This window comes from Octopus sinensis, linkage group LG7 (genome assembly GCF_006345805.1).
Source record: "Octopus sinensis linkage group LG7, ASM634580v1, whole genome shotgun sequence".
Lineage (NCBI taxonomy): Eukaryota > Metazoa > Mollusca > Cephalopoda > Octopoda > Octopodidae > Octopus > Octopus sinensis.
The window spans coordinates 79,355,007-79,372,092 of record NC_043003.1 but is presented as its reverse complement, the minus strand read 5'-3'; the positions used below and the strand labels follow the sequence as shown (position 1 = coordinate 79,372,092).

Below are 17,086 nucleotides of genomic sequence, written 5' to 3'. Positions count from 1 at the left end.
AGACCTTTCATCCTGTTACAATGTTAAACTGAAGCAATAGATTATATTTACCATCCAAAAACTGGAACAGTCCCTCTAACAGGATTCAATATATAATTTCTGTCTCCCAAATTTCACTGTCAATTCTTTTGTTGGACTAAAGCTGTGATAGAAGACAGTTGGAATTGAACCAAACCAAATGGCTGTAAAGAGACCTTTCTTTGTCACATCCCCATACAGGCCACATCATCATCATCATTTAGCATCCATTTTCCATGCTAGTGCTGGCTGGACAGCTTAACAGGAGCTGGCCAGCTGAAGGGCTACCTGGGCCCCATACTTGCTTTGGCATAGTTTCTTATTTCTTTATTGCCCACAGAGGGGACAAACAAGGACAGACAAAGGGATTAAATCAATTACATTGACCCCTGTGCATAACTGGTACTTAATTTATCGACCCCGAAAGGATGAAAGGCAAAGTCTACCTCGACGGAATTTGAACTCAGAACATAACGGCAGACGAAATACTGATAAGCATTTTGCCGGCAAGCTAACATTTCTGCCAGCTCGCCGCCTTAATTTTAGCATAGTTTTGGCATAGTTTCTACTGCTGGATGACCTTCCTAATGCCAATCACTTTACAGAGTGTACTGGGTGCTTTTATGCAACACTGGTATGGGAGCTTTTACATGGCACTGGTACAGGTGCTTTTTACATGGCACCAGCACCCACACCCCTAATTTATCAAGATTAGGATCGCTCAGCTGCAGAAGGGTGCAGGGAACATGCATGTATGCAAGGACAACCATGATTTTACTTAGCTTGTATCTTCTCAACCACAACAAACCACCAAGAATCTCTGTCCTTTGTAATCCCCCCACTGTGAAGCCTAACATCCGAAGATCCTTTCACACCACTTCACCCTACATCTCCTTCCACATGTTCCCTCCACAATTAGAGTTGTGATACTAATTAGAGGTACTAATTGCTGCTGCTGCTGTTGTTGTTGTTGTTGTTAAGCAACAAGACAGGTAAGGGTGATTAGGTGATGGTCTAGGGCTTAGGGACGGGAGACCCCAGACCTTGGAAAAAAAAAAAAAACTGTGGCCGTCTTGTAGTCAAGGGTTCTTCATTGACGCCCGACACCACTGGGAGGTGGCCCTCGAAGTCGCAGGAAATGGAGATCTCTAGGTCCAAATTCTTGAATGGCTGCTGCTGCTGTTGTTGTTATTGTTGTCGTCGTAATCATCTTTGTCCTCTTTGTTGCCACCACTTTCATCTTCGTCTTCTTTATTTTCAAGCAGCCACAACTGAGGTACATTTCTTTGTGTCGTTCCAAATGTACCCCATTAGCTTTGGTAGCTCCTCAATTTCATATTGTGTGTTGTGTGACTCTGCCTCTAACATCAATGTGATTGAGCGGTCTTTGTCTTTTATTAGATTGCAGACGTCTCCAAAATATTGCACATGTGCTGTTGGCAATTTCTTTTAGTTTCTTTAGAATTTTCCCTTTCTCCATTCCAATGAAGAGCTATGCTCAAAACGTCAAACTCTCTCTTTTCCCCAAGTGTCAAGCTAATCCATTCCTTGTGCAGGTCCTCTTGTTGTCCATTAATTTTTACTCACTTATTAGAATTAATTGTTTATTTGAATTGACTAATTACTGCACAGACTGTCCACATCCCTCTGACTGATATGGAGTACCTGATTCATGGTTTTCTTACTCTACCATTGGAGTACCTTAAAATTGCCTTAAAATTGCTTTAAAGTGTGTTGCTTCTGCGCCTCTGAGTGTGTGTGTGTGTGTTTATACTCTTTTACTCTGTTACTTGTTTCAGTCATTTGACTGTGGCCATGCTGGAGCACCACCTTTAGTCAAGCAAATCAACCCCAGGACTTATTCTTTGTAAGCCTAGTATTTATTCTATCGGTCTCTTTTGCCGAACCGCTAAGTTACGGGGATGTAAACACACCGGCATCGGTTGTCAAGTGATTGCACATACATATATGCATATACACAATGGGCTTCTTTCAGTTTCCGTCTACCAAATCCACTCACAAGGCTTTGGTCGACCCGATGCTATAGTAGAAGACACTTGCCCAAGGTGTCACGCAGTGGGACTGAACTCAGAACCATGTGGCTGGTAAGCAAGCTACTTATTACACAGCCACTACTACACCTATGTTTATTTTGAAATGTAAATGTTATTGTAAAAGCACCATCCATTCGTGTCCGTTGCCAGCCTCGCCTGGCCCCCGTGCCGGTGGCACGAAAAAAACACCATCTGTTCGTGGCCGTTTGCCAGCTCTGTTTGGCACCTGTGCAGGTGGCACGTAAAAAGCACCCACTACACTCACGGAGTGGTTGGCGTTAGGAAGGGCATCCAGCCGTAGAAACACTGCCAAATCTGACTGGGCCTGATGAAGCCTTCCGGCTTCACAGACCCCAGTTAAACCGTCCAACCCATGCTAGCATGGAAAACGGACGCTAAATGATGATGATGATGATGATTGTCATTTCTTTTTTTCTTAGCAAGCTGCTAGATTCATGGTGGAGGAGGTCGACGTAGGGGTTGCTGGACTGTTTGTTGCAGGTGTCTTTAATGCTACAATGAGGTAGGTATACAATTTTGAATTAAACGTCTGAGCATCAGAAATGTGTTTTTATTCTTTTATTCGTTTCAGTCATTTGACTGCGGCCATGCTGGAGCATCACTTTTAGTTAAGCGAATTAACCCCAGGATTTATTCTTTGTAAGCCTAATACTTATTCTATCGGTCTCTTTTGCCGAACTGCTAAGTTACGGGAACGTAATCACACCAGCATCGGTTGTGAAGTGATTTTGGGAGACAAACACAGACGCACAGACATATACACACACATACATACATTGGTTGTCAAGTGATGTTGGGGATACTAACACAGGCACAAACACACACACACATACATATATGCATATATACGATGGGCTTCTTTCAGTTTCCATCTACCAAATCCACTCACAGGGCTTTGGTTGGCCCGAGACAATAGTAGAAGACACTTGCCCATGGTGCCACACAGTGGGACTGAACCCGGAACCATGTGGTTTTTGTTGGTAATATTAATAATAAACAATGAGAAGAGTGTGATGCAATTTGTGTTCAATAGAGATCGACTCTGTTCATTGAATTGAATGAACTGAACAATATAAGACACAAACATATAGATGAATACACACACACATTCATACATACACATGACAGGCTTTATTCAGTTTTCATCAACAAAATCCATTCACAAGGCTTTGGTTAGCCCGAGGCTATAGTTGAAGACACTTGCCCATGGTGCCATGCAGTGGGACTGAACCCAAAACTAAGTGGTTGGGAAGCAAGCTTCTTACAACACAGCCACACTTGTTCATATATATAGTTAATTTGTTTGTTTCCATGTTCATGCTTTGCATTCTAGAATGTAATTAATAAAACATTTTTTTCACTTCTAAACTCAGGTTAATTAGCTTTATTTGTTACTTGTTTCAGTCACAAGACTGCGCCCATGCTGGGGCACCACCTTGAAGAATTTTTAGGTGAATGAATAGACCCCAGCATCTTTTTTCTTTAAAGCCTAGTACTTATTCTATTGTCTCCCTTGCTAAACCACTAAGTTATGAGGATGTAAACACACCAATACTAGTTGTCAAGTAGTGATGGGGGGGGGCAAACAGAGACACAAAGACACACATATACACACATGCATATCATCATCATCGTTTAACGTCCGCTTTCTATGCTAGCATGGGTTGGATGGTTCGACTGGGGTCTGGGAAGCCAGGGGGCTGCACCAGGCCCAGTCTGATCTGGCAGTGATTCTACAGCTGGTTGCCCTTCCTAACGCCAACCACTCCATGAGTGTAGTGGGTACTTTTATGTGCCACCGGCACAGGTGCCAGGTGATGCTGGCAATGGCCACGATCGGTTGGTGCTTTTTACGTGCCACCGGCACGGACGTGATATATATGTACACAGTACACAAAGGCTTCTTTTAGTTTCTGTCTATCAAATCCACTTACAAGACTCCAGTAAAAGACACTTGCCCAAGATGCCACACTGTGGGACTGTACCCAGAACCAAACTTCTCACCACAGAGCCATGCCTGCACCTATTAGTCCAAAATATTATGACTTACAATCTTGGAGTTTTTTTTGTTGGCTAACTCTCTCTATCTCCTTCTCTCTCTCCCCCCTCTCTCTCCTCCCTCTCTCTTACACACATGCACACAAACACATACACGCACACACAGAATTTTGTAGCTCTGCACAATATTTAACTAGTTACCCACCTTCTCTTTCTTTAGCTGTTTCTCTCATTCTCTATTCCCCCATCTCTGTCACTCCAATTTTTCTTTATCTCCAGATAATTTCATATGATTTATCATAAATTTTCTTACAATACAATTTGGTTTTCCAGTTCAATATCCTGTGGACTTAGTGCTACTAATAGTGTTTTGTTCAGAAACTTACTACCAAAATGCATTACACAAATGCGGAACTCAGAAGTGGCTTCAAGTATATTGTGTAAGTCTATTTACTTTCCATTTTATTTTACAATTTTTTTTACACTTGCAAGAAAGTTTAGTTTCTTATTCTTCCAAAGTTACATAATTCTTCTTCTGTTGACTTGCCTCTTAATCAATTTGTGTGGCATTGTTCCATCATTATGTCTTGGAAAACTAACATCAGCTAGGATCTCTTTTCTTAGATATTTATCCACTCTCTATGGAGTGTTTGTGTATACATATGTGTGAGTGTGTATATTTATTTATAATATATATATGTATAATATATGTGTATTCTTTGATTCTTTGACTGTTTTTAACCATCGGATTGCAGTCACTTACATCAGCCTGGTCTGGTCCAGTACTCAATTTATCAAATTACTGAGTTTACCTGAAGTTAAAAAAGGGTTACCTGCCTTTTCAAAGTAAATATCACAAGGAGTATAGACTAACTTGTACAAAAAGATATATATATATATATAAATGTGTGTGTGTATGTATATATACGTTTGTGATCGTTACCAGCGTCGCCTAACTGGCACTTGTGCCGGTGGCATGTAAACAAAACATTTGAGCGAGGTCGTTGCCAGAGCCGCTGGACTGACTCCTGTGCAGATGGCACGTAAAAAAACACCATTTGAGCATGACTGTTGCCAGTACCGCCAGGCTGGCCCTCGTGCCGCTGGCATGTAAAAGCACCCACTACACTCTCAGAGTGGTTGGCGTTAGGAAGGACATCCAGCTGTAGAAACTCTGCCAGATCAGATTGGAGCCTGATGCAGCCATCTGGTTTGCCAGTCCTCAGTCAAATCGTCCAACCCATGCTAGCATGGAAAACAGACGTTAAACAATGATGATGATGATGATGATGATGATATGTTTCACCTATTCACTCCCCTATGTTGCATGTTGTCTCTCCATTTGCCTATTCACTCCCCTATGCTACATGCCATCTCTCCAATGCATGCAACATAGAGGAACAAATAGGTAAGCACTGGCAAGAGCTCAAAGAGAAGAAAGGCTCATCACAGCTCTACCAACAAGCTCAAGCAGAACATAGAAGTTCAGTTAATAATGTAGAGGTTAAGATATTATCAACACATAGAATTGACACAACACTTAGACAGATTACAGAGTATGTTTGTTTGGGGGGGGGGGAGAAAAAAAGAAAATATAGCAATAAATATACATATATATATGTGTGTATGTGTGAGTGTATGCATGTATGTATGTATGTATGTATACATGTATGCGCATGCATGTATGCTTGCATGCAATTTCAGTCACAAGGTGTCCAGAAATCTTTCATCACACAACTGTGACTTCTTCAGCGACACTGAGAATGGAGTAAATTGAGCAAGAGCACACACAAAAACAAAAAGTGTCACTGAAGAGGTCACAGATGTGTGATGAAAGATTTCTGAACAATAGACATGAGTTAAAATGATAAAATAAGAATGGTAATAAATGAGTGAAGTTAAAATGCATAGTGCGTGTATTTATTTTGCAAAAAAAAAATGACCATCCCAAAAAAACAACAATAACAATAATTAAATAAATGAGAATATAAATTATAATTTTTTTTAATTTCAGCTTTTTTTGTTGGAATATTGTGCATAGGTTTGGCCATTTTGATCAAGAATCAGCAAGGCATCTTAAAGGTAAGGTTTTGCTGACAAAATAGCAGTTTTTCTTTAGTTCTTTTTATAACTCTATTCATGGAATGTGGGGTAGAGTTACTTTGATAATTGGCACTCTGTTACAAGGACAAGGGTTCCAGCTGATTCGATCAATGGAACAGCCAGCTTGTGAAATTAATATGCAAGTGGCTGATCAGTCCACCAACTTGTGCACCCTTAACGTAGTTCTCAGGGAGCTTCAGGGTGACACAGAATGTGATAAGGTTGGCCTTTTAAATCACAGGTACAACTCACTTTTGCCAGCTGAGTGGACTGGAGCAAGGTTAAATAAAGTGTCTTGCTCAAGGACACAACGTGTCACCAGGAATTGAACCCACAACCTTATGATCATGAGCCAAATACCCTCACCACTAAACTATGTGCCCTCACGCATTGCATTACTACGGTGTTAGAGTACCATAGTATAACTCTGTCTCCATTATCAACCAATGTCCATTGGTTAAAACACTCACACTGGGGTTCCATCCACTTGACCATAAATAGACACCACTAGTTAGCTCCAGTTCATCATTGCAGATAGTTGTAGAACTACTGCTTTGTTCTGTTACCTTTCAGTAATAATGAGTTCAAATCCTCTATTGGTCATAGAAAAAGTTAAGGGAATCTGAAAAAAGACAGAATAATACATTTATCTCATTCTTTTACTAGTTTTAGTCATTGGACTGCAGTCATGATAGAACATGTCTTTAAGGGTTTTAAACCAAATAGTATTGCCTCCAGTATATATTATCTTTTAACATAAAATGCTGCAATCTCAGCCACAGGTTTACACCTGTATAAACAAACACACATACACAGCATTGATTAGAATATGTTGCAATATTTATTCAGGCTTTCTGTGCACTGAATTCAAATTCTGCTGAGGTCAGCTTTGCCCATTAGCCCAGTCGAGAGTTGGCAGCCCACTTTCCTTACAGCTGTCATACTGAATTCATTATTGTCCTCATTACTAACTCTTACGTTGCTGACATTGCCTTTGTATTTCTCTATCAAATGCTTTCTTCAGGTCGATGAATACTAAGAATAGCAGCTTATTCTTAGCTAAATACCACCCCTGCAGTTGTCTCACTAGAAAGAAGGCATCAGTAGTATTTTTCTTGGCACAAAATGAAACTGCATCACATTCAAACTAATTAATTCTTAATCAATTAAGACTTAACTCTGTCTTCTGGAATAACTTTGAATATAATTTCATTTGTTGTGTTTTCATTTATTTTCAGGCATCTTTCTCCTTTTATGGAATATTTTGTTGTCCAATGTTTGGAATATTTATTTTGGGGATATTTTTCCCATTTGTTCATAAATGGGTAAGTTTTATTTTCATGATCATTATCATCATCCTTATCATTTTCATCATCATCATCATCATCATCATCATCATCATCATCATCATCACCATCTCTTCCAATATACTTCAGAAATTCTTAAAATCCCTAAATGTATTTTTGTGGGAGTTTCCCTTTATAAATTTGGTATTGATAGTGTTAACTGTACTATAAAAAAGTTTATATAACCAGTTTGGTAATTATTTGGAGGAAAATACCAAAGGACCCATTCTGTATGGATATTTTTCCATAGTCTTTTATTCACAATACATTCCATACACACACACACATGCATGGACCATTGATAAGGAGCTTGCAAATCCAGTACCAAAGGTACACTTTCAACTTCATACCCATTATTATAGGAACAACAGGATATATACCAACCTATCTGTAGCAAAGTATGGCTGAACTTGAGATCTTGGGAAGAGAAAGCAAATCCTTAATTTGTATGCTACAGTCATGATATCTGGGATTATAAAAATCTGCAAGACCTTCTTAAGATTTAAAGGATGATGGTTAAAGGAATATACTTTCTTTCACAACCTTGCTACCAAGTAGATAGCCAGTCAAAATTTACTATAGAATTAAAAAGAGAAAGAGAATATGTGTGTGTGTGTGTGTCTGAATTGTCAGTAAATCATAAATCCGAAAAAGAAGCACGCTATCATGTCACCTTTATCTTGCATCAACGGTCTGGCTACACTGTGCTGAAGAAGTCTACTAACACTGAAACATGCCTGGAGTTGTCACTGTATTGCCTACATTCAGTTTGTAATTAATTCTAATTAATTTATATTTCACTGTTATCTCCCCTGTACTCTTTGATCAGAATTAATTATCAAGTCAACAGTATATTCACTTCATTATGGTTGTATTATCAATTCATTAAAATTTCTATTTCTAAGCTCACTACATTAAATATATTTGTTCTGAGATTTACAGTTGGGTGATAGATTATTTTTGTGAGATTCAAGCAGGAAATGTGAAAAAATTGAAATCAAAAAGTGAAAAGTGAAAAATAAATAAGGAAACTAAAATCATTATTTATTCATTATCAATAAATACAGTAAGGAAATTAATATTTATAAATGCAATTTTTCATTTTTTTTTTTCTTTTTCTTCACTTTTCTATTAATACCACAACTTTATTTTCTCACAATTTCACAACCAGACACAAGATTACTTGATATCAGTCTGTGATCAATAAGTATCCGAACTGTTGCCATAGTAACGAGGCTAAAGGATGCAGAGTGAAGCCGCTTGGCACAGATTGACCTTGATCTTTGCTGTACATGTGCAATAAGTTTAAACATTTTAGCTTATTTCCACTGTTTACAGCAGTGCTTGGAAGGAAGGTGTGTAGCATGTGATCATCACATTGATCCTGACTGAGAAAGTTGAGCAGAGAATCTGCATCAAATTTTGCCAAAAGTTTGGCAATACCTTCTCAGAGGCCTACACAAAGTTTTCAAGAAAGTTCTCATCATTCTTGACTCGATCAAGGAAATCTTGGGCAACTGAAACTCAAGTGTCTTTTTGGTCTGCTGAAAGCAGTTTTGGCACAAACTTGGCAGACACGCATCTCCTACCCAAATCTTCAGTGATAATGGATGGAACTGAGCCGTAACTAATCTGCACATCTTCTGATAATTCACGGATGGTGATTCAATGATTTCCCCTCACAGCTGCATGCACATCTGTGATGTTTTTTTTCAGTTCTGCTGGTTGTGGGTCTCTCAGAACATTCGTCAATATAGACATTTTTTCAGCTATCTTGGAAACGTCTGGAACATTCATACACTTATTCTGCAACACTGCATTGACTTTTAAGCAGGCATCGCCATGACAACTTTCTTTGTCGTGCTCAATGAAACGATTACACGCTTCTGCATGCATATATGTGTGTGTGTGTGTATGTATATATCTTTATATGTATGTATATAATATTTGTAGCCACCTTAACATAACTGTCTGTTCGAGCTGACTCTACTGTAATTTTTTAACATAAATTTACAGTAGGCTTCTTTCAGTTTCCATCTACCAAATCTACTCACAAGGCTTCAGTAGAAGACACCCAAGGTGCTGCATTGTGGGACTGAACCTGAAACCACATGGTTGGGAAACAAGTTTCTTAACCAAACAGCCATGCTTTCAACACAGTCAGTTAGTGCCTTCTACTGTAGCAAACCAATTCATTGTGTGTGAAATTTGCTAGATAGAAATTATGAATCTTTTCATATACCCATAGTTTAGATATATATAGAGAGTACTGTTCCGTGATAGTAAGGTCAACAGAAAATGTACTCCAATTGGTGAGAGATAAATATTATTTTATAAGCACATTTTTATGTGCTGCTATTAGTTTCATGTGCTGAGACCATGCCAGACAGCATTTTTTTTACACATCTGGTGTCCTAGCGCAGTCATCAGATACTGCCATGTGGGCAGTACCTGATGATTGTGCTTGGACACCAGACATGTTAAAAACTACTGTCTGGCATGCTCTCAGTACATGAAACTAATAGCAGCACATAAAAACATATTGTGTTTATTAAATAATCTATATAGATATAAATTTATTGTATAAGATATGGATTCAGAGAACCATGTGGCTATCACAGAAAGCTCTTCTCACAGATTCAGCTAACAGTCCACACAGTAATGCAATATAAAGAAGTATAATATAGAGTGTCCATGCAGCTGAAATCCAGAAGATCTGATCAATGAAATTTATTTCATAAAGATTATATAAATAAAAATTGTTGGGAGGTATTTATTTCACCACTTGACATCCTTAGGATTATAACTGTTTTACAGCCTTTTTCATGTAGTAATAATTTTGGTGTGGAAGAAATTATGCTTACACATTTGCATTAATATGCATGCTTGGCATGTATATTAAAAGCTAATAACAGTAAATCAATGCTTTCAAAGATCCGGGTGATATTAGTTCTACCTGAGTTGCATTGTCATTCCTTTAACAATCTTGTCACCCTTATAAATGCAATCAGCCAGTAATTGGTCTTCTTTGAAGCTTCTGACATAGATGTTGTTGTCCGATGTTGAATCCCCTTTCTATTACTAACCAGTCAATTGTGAAATGAGAGTGGGGCCTACTTGTCAGTCAGATAAACTGGAGTAATCAGAATTGTTGTTTAGCTCCATGTTAGCTCTAGTCCAGCAAACTTATAATCTAAAGTATTCCATCCATGACCATCATGTTTTTTTTTCTTCTTGTTCATCCAGGGATTATATTGTTCTATATGCCTTTCCATCTTCAAGAAAGTAGAGCATGGTTTCAGTGTGACCTATTTACTGGCCATACAGCAGATTCTTTGTTACACACCTTGCTTGTTACACCAATTACAATAGCTGTAGTGTGATTTGAATGTCTTTCTGTATAGTTAGATGTTGAGTGCCTTAATCTTGCTGTCACTGAGACTCATTCATATTTGTTTTGTTTTTAGGGTGCCTTGGTGAGTTTGATCGTAACAATTCCATTCTTACTTTCACTTTACATTGGAAATACAATGATGCCAAATCCTGACTTTGCGTGAGTATAAACCTTTGTTCTTGGACATATTTTATGAATGCTATTGAGTTATTTCTGTTGTTGTTTTTTCAGCCCCAGGTCAATCCTGACTGAGCAGACCCATGATGAAAGACATTCCAACCATATGACTATCCATGTTTTGTTTTTTTTTGTTTGTTTGTTCAGGTTTTTTTTCTAGGAATAGGTACAGCTGTGTGGTTAAGAAGTCAGCCTTGCTACCACATGGTCCTAGGTTTGTGCCACTATCATGGTCAAGTGTCTTCTACTGTAGCCCAAGTCAACCGATACTTTGTGAATGAATTTGATAGATGGAAACTGTGTGAATGCCCATCATTGTGTTAGTTTCTAACTGCTTGGTAACCGATGCTGGTTTGTTTATGTCTGTGATTTTGGGCATAATTCAATAGTACAAAGTAGTGGAGTCAAATAAATGAAATTGTTCGAGCTGGTGCTCCAGCTTGACTAAAATATAAAAGTCCAGTGACTAAAATATGAAATAATAGAAAATAAATGCAGGTGTGGCTGTATGATAAGAAGCTTGCTTCCCAACCACATGGTGCTGGGTTCAGTCCCACTGCATGGCAGCTAAGGTAAGTGTCTTGAAGCTTATTAGCCATATTTCTTCATACTATCCCATCCACTATATGGCTCCTTTTAGATATTTGCATGGATTAGTGCCTTCTTCCTCCTCATTATTAACATTTAATGTCTGTTTTCCATGCTGGCATGGGTTGGACAGTTTGATAGGAACTGGCCAGGGGCTGCACCAGGTTCTATAGTCTTTTTCGGCTTGGTTTCTACAACTGGATGCCTTTCCTAACACCAATCACTTTATAGAATGTACTGGATGCTTTTCATGTGGAACCAACACCAGTGCTTTTTATTTAGCACCATTCCCAGTACTTTTTACGTGGCACCATCACCAGTGCTTTTTATGTGCCACCAACACCCACACCAATTTATGTATCATCTATATAAATTTTAAATTTTTATGGAAATTACAGAAGGCCAAGAATTTATGTAATAAAATTACACTGGTCCTTGACTCATCCTACTTATATTTCAGTCTGCAAAAAGTTTTTTTTTTTGTTTTTTTTAATGTGCTTAGAATATAAGTATTGTACATGTTTTAAATGGTTCATTTCTAAAAAACGTTGCAACCCCTTTCACTACACCAGTGCCTCCTTAATATTCATTATCCCTTTGTCAGTTCACAAAGCCTCCTCTCCTCAATGCACTATTGTACAGTTTTTAAAATCACTGGATTCAAAAAAGATTTAGCTAATTATTTCTAGCAAATGGAGTTCCTATGTAAAGGTGCTATGTTACTTCTTTTTGGTTTCTTTGTTCATAAGTGTTGTATTTTCTTATTTATTTTAAACAGAAGTAAAATAAGCTGTTTTAATTATGTCATTTTTCATACTTCCTAACTTGAGACTGGTCTTTTACTGTTGTCTTTGCAGAAAGCCATTGCAGAATCTTTACAGCATCAATTTCTTCTGGTATGGTCCTTTAGGTATCACCATGGTCATTATAATTGGCATTGTATTCAGTAAAATTATTGGTGGTAAGTTGTTCAACTATCTTATACAACAGTACAATGTAATCCAGAATTTTTCTCAGTTATTAGGTAAAATAAATGATTGTAGATCCTATTCAGAGAGATAGCTGTCTGAACCACAAAATATTGCACTGAAATTTCCTCTCAATGGGTTACAGTCACACGTCAGGTGTGATCCCAGGAATTTTTCAAAAGGAAGGCACAAGGTCAGAAGGGAATGCTATTCCAGGAAAAAAGGGTGTAATAACATTATTTAGAAGGGTGCACTTCTTTTCTTGAGTGGGACACGTGCCCCTCAGGCCCCCCTCTTGGGTCCACCTCTGCATGTAACTAATCTTAACCTTAAAACTGCTGGTGGCCAGGGCCTTGTTTTAGTTCTAGGCCAGAGCATTGAAGGTCTCTTTACTTTAAGACAGGTTAGAGAAAGTAATATAATCTATTCATTTCTTGATACCCTCTACACATTCAGAACTATGGTCTTTGACTGTGTTGAATCTTGCCGACCCACTTTTTTACATTTCTTATGCACAACACACATCCACCTGCCCTTGTCCTAACCAGTGCCATTTTAAGGCATAGGCACGCTGGGCTCTTTCCTGAGAGCTTGCAGGTCTAGGAGCTTCAGTGCATTGCTTTACCCAGCATCCTTACTACTGCTGCAGTTGATAAAGATGTTCTACTTATTTTTCATCTCTTTTTTAGGATTCCAAGACCCTTCAGATGTGCCACGTTATCTCTTAAGCCCTATCACCTTAAAGATCATGGACAGACGGAAGAAATATGAACCTGAAGGAGTAAGAATACGTTTGACATTCATTTCATCATTGCTCTCTTCATCATCATTATCATTGACTTTGCTCTCCATGGTGGCATGGGTTAGACAGCTTATTTCTGCTCTCCTTGATAGGTTGGACGACTACATCTCACTTGTAAATTTCATATTTGATTTGGTTTCTATAGCTGGGTGATCTTTCTAACACCATCTTTACAGAATGTACTGGATACTTTTCTTTTTTGTAACACCAACTTCAGTGAAGTTGTTACGCAATGAGAGGGGTCTCACAGACCTCATCTATATATACATATTTGTTTAACTCTCAACTAAAATAATTAGGACCTTATAACACCTAGCGAAAATGACGAGGGCTCCAGTTGATCCAATCAACTAAAGTAATTAGGACCTTATAACACCTCCCCTCTCCATGCCACTGATGTTATCCAAGGGATAACATCAGTGGCATTCTGAGTGGAGGCTGGTATGCATGGGTCACTGCTGGTCTTCTATAAACAACTTTGCCCAGACTTGTATCTCAGAGGGTGACTTTCTAGGTGCAATCCCATGGTCATTCATGACTAAAGAAGGCCTTTACTTTTACCCTTTATTATCTGTTGTGAAGGCAAAGATACCAGAACACAACTTCAATGTATCCAAAACGACATAATAAACTTCCTATACATTGAATGAGTGTTTCATTAGCTTATAATTCAGAGTTCAGGTCTTTATATAAGCTTTGGGTCTTTTTTTTACTTTGATATAGACATTCCCACTTCAGCCTCCGTTTAGCCAATTCTCTTACTACCACATCATTGAAATACAGAAATCTAATGTCTAAGATCCATAGAACCAGCACTTATTTCTAATTTCTGTCATGTTAAGTTCATTAGAGACAAGCCTCCTCTGGGAAGCAAGTTGGTTGCACAACATACCAAAATTGACTGGAATTCCGTCATTAAGATGACGAGGGCTCCAGTTGATCCAATCAACAGAACAGCCTGCTCACGAAATTAATGTACAAGTGGCTGAGCACTCTACAGACACACATTCCCTTAACATAGTTCTCAAGAAAATCCAGCATGACACAGAATGGCACATGGTCGGCTCTTTGAATTACAGGTGCAACTCTTTTTTGCCAGATGAATGAAATGGAGCAAAGTGAGATAAGTGTCTTGCTCAAGGACACAGTGCACCTCTGGTAATTGAACTCATGACCTTACGATCATGAGTTGAATACCCTAACCACTAAGCCATGCACCTTGACATGCCAGAAATGATTTAATACAAATAACATGGACAGTATTATTGTTAATTATTTCAACAATGTTGTTTCATATTTAAAAGTGATTAATAATTAATTTGCAATTTCATTATTTCCCATGATCTGTTTTCTGGTGACATTCACCAACAGATGTTCACACTGGTTGGTATATTTAATCTACTTAGTAGGGACCCTCTCTTTTAAGCATTCAGACTAAGTAACCGGTTTGAGGACAACTTTTTCCTTTCCCTCATTCACAGAGATCCTAGAATGAGTAATGGGCTGTGCCTGTTTTCCTTTGATTAGATCATAACCAGCACTTGCAGACAAATGAGACCTGTTATCATGTACCATACTTTCACTAATTGTTTCTGATGCCCATGTAGTCATTGGCAGATAAAGACACACTCTCAGCCCTCCCACATTTGACCAAGTTTAACATCAAGGGTGTAATAATAGCTGGCCAGAGAGTGACCATTGATTTCACACCTATAGGTGCTTAGCTGTATAGGCAACTCATTAGACTCAAATTAGCCTATATAGCCAAGTGCCTTATAGTTGAGAAACCAATGGTTACTCTCTGATTGGCCATAACAAACAACCTTCTAAATATTACAACTCCAATGTTTTAGAGTGTGCTTCTTTTCCAGATATATTCACAACTGACCGAACTTTGACCTAATTATACGGAATCCCAACTTCGGCCATCAGCTGGTGTGAAATCAAGGTCAACCGTAGAATCTTACAACAATATCAAGTTTTAGATTCAAACTAACCTCCCTTCACATCCTCCTGAGTCCTAACCAATAAATAAATAACTGAATTCAGTTTGCTTTGAGCCAAGCTGGTTGAAAGACCCTGAACAAAGCTGCACTGAAAATTAAGCCCAGTTGTGTATGTAACTGCTCATACTCTGTGCAGCAGAGACATGTGTAGGTTGTCATAACCATAAAAATATATTGTGTGACATACAATAGAATAAATGGAAATAAATTTTGAGGATATACCAGTTTCCATATTCTCTATCATTATCATCATCACCATCGTTTAACGTCCGCTTTCCATGCTAGCAGGGGTTGGATGATATGACAGGTCTGATGAACCAGATGGCAGCATCAGGCTTCAATCTTGATCTGGCAGAGTTTCTACAACTGGATGCCCTTCCTAATGCCAACCACTCCGAGAGTGTAGTGGGTGCTTTTACGTGCCACCGGCACGAAGGCCAGTCAGCCGGTACTAGCAATAGCCATGCTCAAATGGTGCTTTTCATGTGCCACCTGCACAGGAGCCAGTCCAGCGGCACTGGCAATGACCTCACTCAAATGTTTTTCACATTCCACCAGCACAAGTGCTAGTAAGGCGATGCAGGTAACGATCACACTTGAGCTTCTTTCAGTTTCTGTCTACTAAGTCTATTATCAAGATTTTGGTTGTTTCAAGGCTTTGGTAGAAGAAACTTGCCCAAGGTACCATGCTGTGGGATTCAACCCAGGAGCATACATTTTACCATACAACCACACCTGCTGCACTTATAAAAACTATCATTAATTTTCTTTTTGTTTTATATTGTATCTTTATATTTTTCTTTGTTTTTGTTTTCAATCAAGTTTTTTATTTTTCCTCTCTTTTTTTTTTTCAGGATGAAAAGTTCTATTTACAAACCATGGACAGCACTGAAACGCAAAAACTTAATGTCAGTGATGCATAAATTCTTATAGATCCTTTCAGCTATGGTCTCATATGCCTTGGAGAAGAGAGCTGATGTTTTATGATGGGCTGGAACATGGGTTAGGCATTATTTTTAACATCTACTTATAAAATATCATAAACAAAGGTTTGGAACCTGATCTAAAGGTAATGTCCTTCCCCTGGTTTTGGAGCCATTGAGAAAAAAATCATAAGCACTACACTTTCTCTAAGTCTTGTCAAAAAAAATTTTAAATAGTGAAAAAATTTTAATATCCTTTTGTATTAAGATACTTTCATACTTTCATCTAAAAAAAAACTAGAAAAAATTAAACAAAAACCTTTTTTATTTCATTTCCATTTTTTTCTTTCTTGGTCTGGGATTTAGTTAATCATTCTAATATAATTCATTATTCATATATATTAATGTGGACAAGCAGTCATTTAAGTACCAAACAGACTGCTTTTGTTCCAACCCTGTGCACTCTGAGTTCAAATTTGGCTGAGGTTCAAAAAAAAAAAAGCAATCCATAATGTTGGATTGACTGAACTATAAGTACATTGGATTGAATGCCTTGCAGTATTTGTTCTGGAGTTTTTTTACTTGTTTCAGTCATTTGACTGCAGCCATACTGGGGTACTGCCTTGAAGGATTTTGGTTGAACAAATCAATCCCAGGACTTTTTTTTTTTGAGCCTAGTACTTTTTCT

At 38.2% G+C, this 17,086-nt stretch overlaps 1 protein-coding gene across 4 annotated transcripts in view; it reads left to right on the top strand.

The window, feature by feature from the left end:
* Positions 1 to 16,716, top strand: part of LOC115214036 (sodium-dependent multivitamin transporter-like) — a 124,953-nt gene extending 108,237 nt beyond the window's left edge. For all 4 annotated transcript variants that reach the window (XM_029783057.2, XM_036504861.1, XM_029783058.2 and 1 more), the window contains exons 9-16: positions 2,513 to 2,595; positions 4,425 to 4,531; positions 6,106 to 6,173; positions 7,433 to 7,519; positions 11,008 to 11,093; positions 12,557 to 12,660; positions 13,357 to 13,448; positions 16,330 to 16,716. In XM_029783057.2, the coding sequence (XP_029638917.1) occupies positions 2,513 to 2,595; positions 4,425 to 4,531; positions 6,106 to 6,173; positions 7,433 to 7,519; positions 11,008 to 11,093; positions 12,557 to 12,660; positions 13,357 to 13,448; positions 16,330 to 16,398 (696 nt within the window). In that variant the 3' untranslated portion in view covers positions 16,399 to 16,716. The remainder of the gene's footprint in view (positions 1 to 2,512; positions 2,596 to 4,424; positions 4,532 to 6,105; positions 6,174 to 7,432; positions 7,520 to 11,007; positions 11,094 to 12,556; positions 12,661 to 13,356; positions 13,449 to 16,329) is intronic.
* Positions 16,717 to 17,086: the final 370 nt, after the last annotated feature.